This window comes from Podarcis liolepis (assembly GCF_965112155.1).
Source record: "Podarcis liolepis genome assembly, chromosome: 12".
Lineage (NCBI taxonomy): Eukaryota > Metazoa > Chordata > Lepidosauria > Squamata > Lacertidae > Podarcis > Podarcis liolepis.
Window position 1 is genome coordinate 405,548 of NC_139563.1, and position 12,565 is coordinate 418,112.

The following is a 12,565-nucleotide window of genomic DNA, read 5'->3' on the forward strand; positions in this document are numbered from 1 at the left end:
ACTCAGCCAAGGGGACTTGAGGAAGTCACCTAACAATGTTAATAATAGTGGAATAATTATAGTTAGGATTTATGTTTGTTTATAAATTTGAAAATCAATAAAAAAAATGGGGGGGGGGAACAGATGGGCCAGTTGACTCTTCCTCTGTTCTGTATCAGTCATGGCCGGGGGAGCAGAAGGGAGGAAGGGGGCCAGAGCGGGAGGGGGGGCTCCCCCCAGACGACCCCTACCTGCAGGAGGTTGTAGCGCTGGGAGTCACAGAAGTTCCTCATGCCGATCTCACAGCCGACATACCAGCCGCTGAAGGGGGCCGCCGGGAACTCCAGGCCCCCAATCTCCAGGAGCATGTTGGCCACCGCAGGGAGGGCGTACCAGCGGAGGCCCAGATCCTTGAACCACTTGAGCCTGGGAGAGGAAGGCAGGTGTCAGAAGGGGGAGCTGCGATTCCTGCCTTGCCGGGGTTGGACTAGATGACCCCTGGGGTTTTTCCCCAACTCTACATGATTCCATGAAAGTCCTTGGCAGCCTTTGGGGACGACCGTTGCAATCGGCAAGAGTGCTGCCATCACTCCCCCCCCACGTCCCCACGTCCCCCCTCCCCACACCCAGTGCCACCCCCTTTCCTGGCACTCACGTGGGGTGGCAGATGGGGACCTCCAGGACCAGCTCCCCTGGCAGGGGAAAGATTTCGGGGTCCTCATCGGGCGCCTGAAGCAGCAGGGGGAGGATGTCAAAACGCCCCCCGGGGGGCCGCCAGCCATACTGAACGCAGACCTGGGGGGGGGGAGAGACTGGTAGGCAAGAGACCCCCTGAGCCCACCTGGAAGCCGACAGAGAGAGCCGTCCATGGGGGGCAGGGAATCCCAGGGAGAGGGGCAGCCTTCGGCCACTGCTGAAGCAAAGCCAAGCAAGGCTTTTGTGTGGCTGGGTCCGCAATGGGCCGCAGCAAACACAGGGCAGCTGGAGAAGCAGGAGGGGGAGGCACCTCCAGGACCCCCTTTTGCTTTTCCTGAAGGTTGGGGGTCACAGAGCCTCCTTGGGGGGCTGCTCCCCATATCCAGCAGCCACTCAGAGTCAGAGGGAAGGGCAGATGGGCTTTTGGAGAGGTGCAGACAGGCGGTTGGGCAACATACTTTAACAATTCTGTTGCTTTATTGCATAAAATTTATGCACTGCTTGATTGTAAAGATTGTAAAGAGAAAACCTCAAAGCAATTTGCAAAAAAGATAAAACATTAAAATTGTCACTAAGAAAAATCAGCAATGATCATTTAAGGCAATCAAAAAGTTAAAAGAAAACGCACAAGGCAGATTAAAATCCACATCAATTTTCTAAATGACATAATCATGAAGCTGGAAGGGACCCTGAGGGCTATCTAGCTCCACCCCCTGCAAGGCAGGCATCTCAGCATGTGGTCCCCCATGCAAGTTGAAACCAGACCGGACCCGGATTAGCTTTGCAGATGTGCTAGCGATTTTATTGCTGCACCATTACACAGACTTGTCAAAACAAAAATGTTTTTGGCAGGTGCAAAAAGCGTACTGGGAAGGCGTCTGCTTGGTATCAAGAGGCAGGGAGTTCCAAAGTGCAGCTGCTGCCACAATAAAATACTGAGTTCCTACAACTGCGGAACAGGTCACAGTGGCAGTTTTGCCAATCAAGTGGCACCTACAGGGTCAGGCATCTCACAGGTAAACTGGTTCCAAGTTGCTACAGGCTCTAGATCAGAGCTTTCCAAACTTTTCACGTTGGTGAAGCACTTTTGAGACATGCATCATTTCGCGACAGTAATTCAGTTTTACTAGCAAACCTGAGGTTAAACTAACCCCTATAAGAGGACACATATTGCGCAGCACAGCTACACACTGCAGCCAAGGCACGAATGTGTCGCGACAGAGTTTGGAAAGATAGATGCTTTAGCAATGCCTTGGACTCAGCCTGCAAAGGGGCAACTGGCACAGATCTCTGAGCGGCAAAGGGGCGATGTGGCACCGAGGCCTCGCTCCCCTCAGCAATCGCGCTGCAGCCTCTGGATCAGGCAATATATATTATTACAAAACAAACAGATGACTATTGTGAATGGAGGCTCAAATGGTAGGAGCCATGAATGGTCCTGGTTGGGGTGGAAGAGGAGACGCCAGGGCCACTTCTCACCTCCGTGAAATCCACGTTGGCCGGGTCTCCCAGGATGGTGCCATCCGGCTGCGCGTAGCCTGCATAGCGGATCAGCTGCTGGTTCCAGACGCGGAAGTCGCCCCGGCCGGCTATCCGGTTTGGGAAGATGGTGATGGCTGAGCTGCGGGAGAAAAGCAGAGCACTCAGCTCAAACTGGCAGCATCAGCCGTGCCGCCACCACCACCTGCCAGGGAGGGGAAATGGCAGCAGCCCCTCCCAGCAAAGGCTGAGTCCCCTGGGCACCGGGCAGCGTGGAGGGAAGCCAAAGGGGTCCCTCACCGGAGGTTTCCGCGGTTGGTGGCATAGTTGATGTGGGTGCAGAGGGAGGTGAACATCTCCTGGGCGCTGGCACAATCTCGGGCATCGAACACCTGGAGGGGAAGAGAACAAGGAAGGTCAAAGGGTCAGGTGCCAGGAGGATGGGCAGCAAAGGCCAGCTGCTGGGGGGGGGCGGGCAAGGGTCACAATCTTGCCTCCTCCTGCCAAGATACCAAAGGCCCAAACATCTGCATGGGGCCGAGAGAGCAGCACATCTGGATCCCGGAAAGGAGCACAGAAGATGCTGATGGGACCTGACTCCCCAAGCACCCAAAATGACCAGGGCTGGGGGGCAGAAGGGTGAAGGCTATGCAAGAGAAGCCCCCCCCTCCGCCCCCGGGAAGGGCCAGCCTAGCTCAGGGCTCCCTGCTGCTTCCGCTGCCCCCCCCCGGAGGCACCTGCAGCTTGTTCCACTGGATCCGGCCCAGGCAGCGGGAGGCGTTGCGCCAGGCGTGCTTGGCCCCAAAGATCAGCTCTGCCTGCAGCAGCTGGTAGGTCCCTGTCTCCGCAATCTGCTGCTCCACCTCCTGGAGGCGCTGCAGGTGGGCCTGGGACTCGGAGCTGCGGAGAAATGGTGTGGGGGAGGGGCTCAGGTGGGGCAGCAGGCAGGGCAGCTCCAGGGGCTCCTTCTGCCTCCCCACCTGCCCCACAGCCCGCTCTTCCCACGGCCCCCCAACTCAGGCGAGAACCGAGATCATCCTGCCCCACATGCACCCCCCACCACTTCAAGGGGCAGAACTGGCACCACCACCAGCAGCTTGGGATGCCCATTCCGCATCTGTAAGAACACAATTGTTCATCCTTTTTTATTTGTGTGCCACCTTTCCACAGTTAAAACAATGCTCAGGGCGGCCTACAACATGACAAGATTTACATAATTACACAAGTCATAAACAACAAATAAACCACATCAAAAAAATACACAACCAAATGGAAAACAATTTCCACATAAATCACAGCATTAATATCACAGTTTAAAATGACAGCCCTTTAAACAACGAAACAAAAACAAAACAAAACGGAGCCCTTTCTAGAGCCCCCCGGGTCCCGCCCTGGGCCAGGGGGTGAGTGGCAGGACGGGGGACCATCTTCTAGTGGAGCGTCACCCATACCCTTTGGAACTCCCTGCATCAGGCCAAGGCCATCAATGCACCAATAAGTAAATCAATCAATCAATCAATCAATCTGTGGTGCCTCCGCACCTGGAGCCCTGGGTCTGGTTCTGGTCACCTCATCTCAAAAAGGTTATTGGAGAGTTGGAAAAGGTTCAGAAAAGGGCCACCCAAATGACGGAGGGGGTGGCAGAATGGCTCTCTCCTGGGTTTCAAGCAAGGAGTCTCCCTCAGCCCTGCCTGGAGACTCTGCCAGCAGGAGTTGAACCCGGGTCCTTCTGCACGCAGGGCAGGGGCTCTGCCATGCTGCTAGAGCCTGAAAACATCCCGAGAACATCCTGGATCAGGCCAAAGGGGGCCTCTTACAGGGGGCGTCCCCAACCAGCACATCAGAAGCATTACAGAGACTTGAAACAAAGTGTGGGTGTGGGTGCGCGCGCGCGCACACACACACACACACACACACACACTCCACCCATTCAACCCCCCAGGAACTAATGCCTACAGCCATCTTACCAGAATAAGGCAAGTAAACCCCATTACCTGAGAAACAGAAATTCACCAAAATAGCCCAACAAATGGCTTTCTTTGGTTCCAAAGGCGATTAAGAGATTGCACAGGGAAGAAGACCTGGGGAAGAAGAGCCCGTCCTCGGGACCCCCTCCTGACTAGCAGACTGGGCAATAGCCCCCTCACTCTACACGCAGGGACCTCACCAGGGGCAGCAGGAATAGATGGGGCAACTGAATCCAGAGAGCAAAGGGAACGGAAACACTTTCTCTGGAAGGTGAAAGACAGAGTTATAATCGCTGCCTTGAGGGACAGGGGACATGGCTGGGACACAGGTTTCTGCCTGTCCCCAAACCTCCTCCTCTGACATTTCTACGATGCTTCGTGACATGTATGATGGGAAACTCTGGAAACTTTTGAAAGTGGATGTAAGCTTTTGTTTTGGGTTCTTCTTCTTTGCCTGCTTGGGAGGTGGAACCTCGTTGCCACAATCAGGCTAAATTGCTGCTGTTTGGCTTTGCTAACTTGGCGGGCGTCTCTTGCTTGGACCGGACCGATTTGAACCCGCAGGACCAGGCAAAGTTGGGGAACCCTTGGGGAACCCTGAGTTCCATTTCCCCTTAACAGAGCCCACCTAGTCCAGCATCCTCCTTGCATAGAGGCCACCCAGGAAGCTCGCAGCCAGGATTCTTCCCCTCCTGCACTTTCCAGCCGCTGGTACCCAGAAGCATCCCTGTCTCTGAGCCCAGAGGCAGGGCAGAGCCATCACGGCCCCTCCCCTCCCGGGGGGGGCTATTTATGGCCTCCAGGATCAGCGCTCTTGACCTCGCGGGGGGGGGCGCATCTGGCTAGGAACCAGTTGAAGCACAATCTGGGTGCCCCCCCCCATTAGGCACCGGGCTCTCCTGACGCTCATTTTCTTCCATCCTCCAAAAGCTGGGTTTCTTTTTGAGGGTGGAAATTCCCAAGCAGCCGAACCAGGCGGACAAGGTCAAAGCGGGGTGGGGGTGGGACAGATTCTGCTGCCAGACAAATGGGAACAGGGTTTGCTCTGCTGCAAAAGACAAGCGCGCAGCTTTCCACTCTGCAGGCAAGATAAAGGTTTTAGGAGTCATCTGAATGTTTTTGCAAAGGGGGGGGCATCAGGCTAGAGAAAAGTCTGCTCCTGACATCAGAGGCTTCTGGGGGGGACAGGAAGAAACAGCTCAGAGAGGAAAAGCCCTCAGATAACATCCACCCAAGTCAGGAGTCCTGCAGAGAACAAAGGAGTGAAGGCAAAGAGCAGCTCCCTGGGGCCCAGAAGGGGTGCCCCCGCCCCCTCCCAGGCTTGTCTCCCTGCGTCACAAAGGGGGCTACTCAGGAGTAAGGGGAGGAAAGCTGCTGGGGGGAGGAAGCCTTCTTAGGAGATGGCAAGAGAGCCCTGCCTTCTGCACATTCCAACTGGTGAGCAAGGAGCTGCAGGGATTCCCCCCCCCTAAGAAATCCAAGGGGTGCCAACCTTGGGACGCAGCACTTCGCCCAGGCTCAGGGACTATTGACTCACACCTCTTTCGTCATAGATAAGCCATCATGCACAGTTGTTATCTTTGGACGGGTGGAAATCTCTGACTAGACTGTGACATTTAGAAGCAGGTGGGAGGGGAAGAGTGTGGGGCGCAGGCATTGGGGAACTCCGTGTTCCCACAGATCAGCCTTCGTGAGAGCTGGGGGGGGGGGTTGAACCACCTGGCAGAGGAGGCTTATGGCTGGGGGGGGGCATCATCAGGAGTGGACTCTGCAAGGGAATCTGGGCTGCTCCCACATCACGTCCCTTAGATTGCTTCTGTGATAGGAATTTTGAGCTCTTAGATATATGCTAAATGTTCCTAAGTCTACCAGCCAAACGTGTACATAGATCAGCACAGGAAGACTGACTTGGAACCATTTTGATTCCCAAACTGTCCCAAACTGAGCAAATGTTTTCTCTGCAAGGTCAAAGGAAAATGGAAAAGCCTCCCCATTGTCTTTCCCTTCACAAATTCTGTCTTAAGGGTAAGTCTGTGCCTGAATAGGGTGAGCCTGTGACCTGGCTCAAGAAATAAGTATTGATCACTACTAAGTATTTCTCATTACAAGAGACTGGCCAGGCTCCCCAGGGTATCCAATCAAGTAAGCAGGCAATCCAATCAAGTGACCATTAAACAGTTCATCTGTCAGGCGATATAAACAAGTCACTCAGATTTCTGTTGTAGACCACCTTTTCTGTGATGTAGGTATGATGTTTGTGGGGGGTGGTCTTGAGCTCCAGGCTGGGCAATTTAAAATGTCTATATAAGGGCAGGCACACCTGAGTTCTGTGTTCCTCCTCCTTTCCTGCAGGTGAGGGGAGCACCCTGTTGCAACAGATCAATAAAGATCAGGCTTACGAGCTGCTTTGCTTCTCAATATTCTCTGCTTGGCCTCTGTTATTCTCTCCTACCAATAGGGAACCTATGTAAGGCCTCTATATGGGCTCTTGGATACCCCATAAGGGAAATAGGGCAGATTTTGTTTACGACTCTTCCCCACAATTGGCTGTAAGTGGAATCACAACCACAATGCCATATTGCACTTGATATAATCCAGCGGCACCCTGCCGACGGCCAAGACCCTCCTACATGCAGAACTAAGTCCTGTTCAGCAAAAATCCCCGGCAATGTTCGTTAAAAGCTTCCACCTTGCAACTTCTGCCCCTTTTACCATGCTAAACGGGAAGCAATGAAAGCTGCAAACAGGAATCTACTAGCTAAAAAAACAAATCTCCTTTGTGGCTGAAAAAACAGGAAGCTGCTAACTAATGGGGCACGAGTCCCGAAAAGCCTTAGCCGCACCCTGCAAGCTCCTAACCAGGCAATGCTGCAATTGTATTTCACAGGAACGTACAAAACTCACCCCAAGTCAGCTCCGAAGTAGGAAAAGGGAGAACAGAACACAGAAATGCCAGGCTTGGAGAAGAATGTCTGGGTTCTGTAAGTGACCAGCAGATTGCCATTCTAGGCAAGGTGGCTTGGGGGAGGCAGGAGCCCCCCAGGAGGAGGCTAGGATGTGGGCCAGGCCCCACATCGACTGAAGGGAGCCTCAAGAGCCTGGTCTGGGTGCAGCTTCGCCATGGCACCCACCGCCCCCACCCGCCAGAGATGGGGCTGAGCAAGGCTCCCAGAGACTCACCGTTTCATGGAGTGGTAGTAGAGGTTAATGAAGTCCCGCGCCAGGGGCAGGAGCTCTTCCGTGGGGCGGGGGCCCTCCGAAGCAGCACACATCTGCTTGGGGAACATGACGGAGCCCAGGCAGCGCCTCTCATTGCACGGCACATTCTGCAGAGAAAGAGGGGAAGGGGCTGCAGCGGCAAAGGCTCTTCACTCCCCAGCCCCACCAGGAGGCTCCCCTTCCCAGCCGCAACATCCATCTCCTGGCCAGCTTCTCCCCCCCCCCCCCGCTGACACAGGACTGGTTGGCCCCTGGAGCCAGGCAGGGGAACCCCTGGAGCCCCAAATGGGGGGGGGGGCTTTCATCAGCCCAGTTGGTCTGGGATTATATGGGGCCTGGGAGCTCCAGAACATCTGGTCACCTTCTGTGCCAAAAGGACACGGAAGAGTTGGAAACAATGTGGGGGGAAAGCAGCCCAGATGGTCAGGGGGGTGGAGTGATTCCCCTAGGAAGAAGTTTGTAAAATTATGCCTGGCATAGAGAAGGTGGGATGAAAAGAGCTTTCCTCCTCTCTCAGAAGACTGGAACCTGTGGACATGCAAGGAAGCCCAGGGCGGGAACGTTCAGGACAGACCCAAGAAAGTCCTTCTTTAGGCAGCGCCAAGTTCAACTATGGAACTCACTTCCCCAGGGGGCAGGATGGCCGCCAACTTTAAAAGAGGATCAGAGAAATGCATGGATGGGGGGGGGGCTACCAATGGCAAGGAGCCCCCAGGGGTGGGCTCTGCCGGAGGCGGACATGCTCCTGCACCCCAGAGGGGAGAGAGTGGCTCTGGGGCTGGGATCCCGCATGGGGGCATCTGGTTCACCTGTGTGAAAGGGAAGCTGGGCTAGAGGGGCTCCCTTGGGCCTGATCCGGCAGGCTCTCCTTCTGCTCTTAGGCAGGGCTGGCCCATCCACAAGGCAAGGTGAAGGGGCAGGATCCTGGGGGGCAGCTGATCCGGCCTGGACAGACTGCATCACCCACTGTGGCTGAGGAGGCCTGATCGGTTTCCTCCTACACAGAAGGTGACAACGGCGCTGACTCACTTCCTCGGGATTCTGGCTGGGGGGGGGGATTTGCCCCAGGGGCAGAGAGGTGAGCAGCATCAGCTGGCCAAGCAGCCTTCTGGCTGGCTGACTGAGATACCCAAGGGAGGGGAGCCCCCCCCCCACCTCAGAGGCCTCACCTGCAAGGTCTGGGCATTGAGAGTGTCATACAGGATGGAGCCCGTCTGCCAGTTCTTCAGCCGGGTGTACTTGGGGGGTTCGGCGGGGCGCTCAGCTGGGTGGACAACTGGGCAGCTGGAACCAGAGAATCACAGAACTGAAGAGCTGGGAGGGACCCCCAGGAGTCATCTAGCCCAACCCCCTGCAAGGAGGGAACCCCAAGTAAAGCATTCCAGGCAGGTCAACCTCAAAAGCAGGGGAAGACATGACCCCCCCCCCGCCAATCTGCAAGCCAACCCTGAGATGATGCCCCCAAACCCAGGTCCCCAGAAAAAAGGGAGAGTCAGGGAGGGACCCCAATGCTGGGACAGGGGAAGGCAAGGCAGTCCGATCTGGGGGTGGGGAGAATGGTTGACTTGGGGGCCCAGAGCAATGGCAGGGAAAGGAGGGGGGATCACAAAGGACACCGAGGCCAGGCCCCCTCCAGAGGAAAACCTTGTGCCCCCCAGAGCAGCTCAGCGCCTGCCATGCAGAAAACGGGACGGGGTCTCTGGGTCTGTCGCTTGGCCCAACCGATTCCCACAAGGCCGGGGTGAGGATTGGATGGGACAAGTCCTCTCTGGAAGAGCAGATCCAAAGGGAGGCCCAAAGAGAAGGCCAGAGTGCTTAAAAAAAGGGGGATCTGGGACCGGGGGAAGGTTTTAAGCAGAGGCTGGGGGGGCACCTGCCAGGGATTCCCCAGCTGCAATTTTGGCATTGCAGGAGGGGCAGACTGGATGACCCTTGGGGTCCCTTCCAAGACTACTGGTCTCAGAGTTGAACAAGTGATGAAGCCAAGCTGCAGAGGGCCAGGAGGCAACCCTGGGAACCCCTGGCATGGAAGGAAAGCCCACCTAGAGAGTCCTTCCGATGCCAGCAGAGGAACTGAGGACACCTCCTCTTCCTCCAAGGGATCCCATCTGGCTTGACCCCAGCAAAGTCCACAGAATGGTGGAATTGTGTGTTTGGAAGGGGACCCAGCCCCCTGCAACGCAGGATTCCCAGCGAAAGAATCCCAGGCCGGTCGATGGCCAGCCAACCTCTCTTTAAAAGCCTCCAGTGAGGAAGAGCCAACCACCATTCAAGGGAGTCCATGTCACTGTCAGACAACCCAAACCCTCAGAAAACCCTTCCTAATTGTCCGGCAACACAAACGTGGACTCAGATTTTCCGTCCTTGCTGCTTCAATCCATCCGTTCGGCTCCTCTCTTCTGGAGCAGGAGAAAGAAAGCTTGCTGCACCTTCTGCATGAGAGCCCTTCACATATCTGAAGACCGAGAGGAGATACGAGAGCCGTCTTCAAATATCTCAAGGGCCTTGACCTGGAAGAGGGAGCGAGCTTGCTCTTCTGGAGAGAAGGACCCAAACCCAGGGCTCCAAGTCACAAGCAAAGAGATTCCCACTCAACATCAGGAAGAGCATTCTGACAGCAAGAAGGTGGTGGGGCTTTTAAGCAGAGGTTCATAGAATCAGAGAAGGGACCCCAGGGGTCATCCAGTCCAGCCCCCTGCAATGCAGGCATCTCAAGTCAATCATCCCTGACGGATGGCCAGCCAAGCTCTGCTTAAAAACCTCCCAGGAAGGAGAGGCCACCACCTTCGGAGGGAGTCTGTTCCGCTGTCCAACAGCTCTGGATATTGATGGCTTTGGCTGAGATTCCTGCATCTCAGGGGGTTGGGTGAGATGACTCTCAGGGTCCCTTCCAACTCAGCCCCCTGATGAGCCTATGATTCTAGGTCATCCCTCAATCTTCTCTTCTGCCGGCTAAACAAACCCAACTCCCGCAACCGTTCCTTGCAAGGCTTGGTCTCCAGATATTTCAACACAGCTCTGCAATCACCCACCCACCTTCTCCTGTCCAGGCTGGATGTCCCCAACTTCCTCAACCCCCAACAGTCCTTCTGGACTCCCTGCAGGTCCTCTCCTCTCCCACCCGCAAACGTGGCTCCCAAAGTCCCCCCCCCCAGCCCTCTGGGCTCTCGGCTGAGGCCCCTTCTGCTGTCACCTGCACTTCTTGGTGGGGACGCTTTCTTCCGCGACGGACGCCCGGTGCCTGGAGCAGAGGTCGAGACTCCAGAAGTGGGTCTGGGAGGGGGAAAGGGCCCCCGGCAGGTTCCCCATGGCACTGCGCACCAAGTCCTGGCAGAGAGTGGCTCTCTCTGGAGCAACGTGTCGCTGGTGCCAGGAACTCCCTTTTCTTCCTGCCTGCTGAGAAAGGGAACAGCGGGGGGGGGGGAGTGGGATTATGGCCTTGCCTTCCCCATCCGCCCAGACGGATGAAGCCGGGACAAGGGGGGGCCTTGGGGTGTTGGCTGTGGGGCCGAGCTCCCTCCAAAAGTGGGGAGAGAATGACACACATTTAGCACCCCCGCTCCCCAAATAGCCAGGATGCCAAGCTGCGAGGCCAGTTGGAGGGAGAGAGAAGAAAACAGGTGGCAGACTGGGGAAGGGGAGCAAAGGGGGTCTCACCCTCTCAGCCCCCCCCCCACCCCAAACTGGAGCTCAGAATGGCCACCTGTCAGGGATTCTGGAGGTGCAATTTTTGGTAAAAATGCAGATGAAGACGGGAGGTCAAAGGCCTCTTCTGGATTTCACCCCCAAACGTGACTGCTTTGTGGTAGGGCTGTCCTGAAGAGGGGCTATGGGGTTGGGCTAGATGACCTCTGGGTTACCTACAACTCTCTGATCTGAACACAGCTCCCAGGGCCGTTCACGAGTAAAGGCAGGTTGTGACCTGCAAAGGGAACCCCTGGGCCCTGAAGAGGGGCCCTGCCTTTCGTGGGAAATCTGAGCCCCATCCTGGCATGCCTCCTCCTGAAGCCCAGAGAAGCATCCAGGGGGCGCCAGGCAGCCTCTGTCCATGCACTGACCTTGCCCAGGGGAGGCCTCTGGACCTCAAGAAGGAGGAACCGTAGGATGGTCGGGTTGGAAGGGACCCCAAGGGCCATCCAGTCCAGCCCCTGCAAGTCCTGGGCCTCACTCCACTTCCCTCCAGGGCAGCCTCCCCACCATCACTTTCCTCTGCATTTTTACTGAAAAGGTTCAGCGAGAGGGAATACTGAATGATCAAGATGAAGACTGTGGTGATGCAAGGGCTGGGAGGGCACATCCTGCAGCCGGGGGCCTCTGAGTCAGCCCCCAATTCCTGGACCAGCACCTCTGAGAAGGGAGGGGGCTTCCAGGAAGAGAGCCGCCCCTGCTTCCTGCGGGAGGGAGTTCCACAGTTCCAACTACTGTATGGGCTTTTGTCTGTCCTGAGTCACCTGACCTTCAGCTTCATGGCAAGTTCACAAGCTCTGCCATCAGGAGACGGGGAGAAAAAACTTCTCCTTGCCCACTTTCTCTGTGCCAGGCATGATTATTTGCCCATCCATCATGCCCCCCTGGACAACTCGCTTCATTTTCTCCAGCTGCAATCCCTTCATTGCAGGGCTTGGGCCAGATGACCGCTTGGTTCCTTCCAACTCCACTGTTCTCGGATCCAAAAAAGCCCAAGGGAGAGATGGTGTTTGCCTCAAGCAACCATCAGAGCTCGGGGCCAGAGCGTGGGGCTTGCAGGATACGGGGGGGGGGCGTGTCTGCATCTTGGAAGCCCCCTCCCCAGCCCCACTGCCCTTGGCCTGGCCACATCAAGCCGCCTGTTGTTCTCCCAGAGTGTTGGAGACAGGAAGCCACACCTTTGCTTTCTGCTTCCATTTCCTTCCTCAGTCTTGGGAGGAACCACATATGGAGCGCTGGAGGCAACACGCAGGGAAGGAAGGAGGGAGGGGAACCCCCCAGGCACTGAAATTGGGGGGGGGGAGCCTACTGGATGAGGAAGGCAGAGCTGCTTGGAAGTGCCAAGGGAGTGCCATCATATCCCCTCCCCTGGCACTGCCCCTGGGCAGCCTAGTCTCTCTCCAGTTACGAGAGTCCCCACATCCCAACCCCCCCCCCCAGATCCAGGCTGATGGACCACCTGCCTGGAGATTCCTCACCCCCCCTCAGTGAAGCAGGGCCTGTTTTCCTGTTGAGCCTACCGACTGCGGCTGGCAAGG

General features: G+C 56.2%; 1 protein-coding gene across 3 annotated transcripts in view; it reads right to left on the minus strand.

The window, feature by feature from the left end:
- The window catches only part of NOS3 (nitric oxide synthase 3), a 34,010-nt gene extending 22,390 nt beyond the window's left edge, over positions 1 to 11,620 (minus strand). Inside the window, exons 1-9 of one of the 3 annotated variants that reach the window (XM_083466646.1) lie at positions 11,399 to 11,620; positions 10,534 to 10,736; positions 8,510 to 8,624; positions 7,302 to 7,447; positions 2,892 to 3,054; positions 2,455 to 2,546; positions 2,155 to 2,296; positions 635 to 774; positions 231 to 405 (exon numbers count right to left, since the gene is read on the minus strand). In XM_083466646.1, coding sequence (XP_083322772.1) covers positions 231 to 405; positions 635 to 774; positions 2,155 to 2,296; positions 2,455 to 2,546; positions 2,892 to 3,054; positions 7,302 to 7,447; positions 8,510 to 8,624; positions 10,534 to 10,736; positions 11,399 to 11,476 — 1,254 coding nt within the window. In that variant the 5' untranslated portion in view covers positions 11,477 to 11,620. Of the gene's footprint in view, positions 1 to 230; positions 406 to 634; positions 775 to 2,154; positions 2,297 to 2,454; positions 2,547 to 2,891; positions 3,055 to 7,301; positions 7,448 to 8,509; positions 8,625 to 10,533; positions 10,737 to 11,204; positions 11,235 to 11,398 lie in introns of those variants that run through there. The other 2 variants (XM_083466647.1, XM_083466648.1) reach the window with 2 other exon arrangements.
- Positions 11,621 to 12,565: the final 945 nt, after the last annotated feature.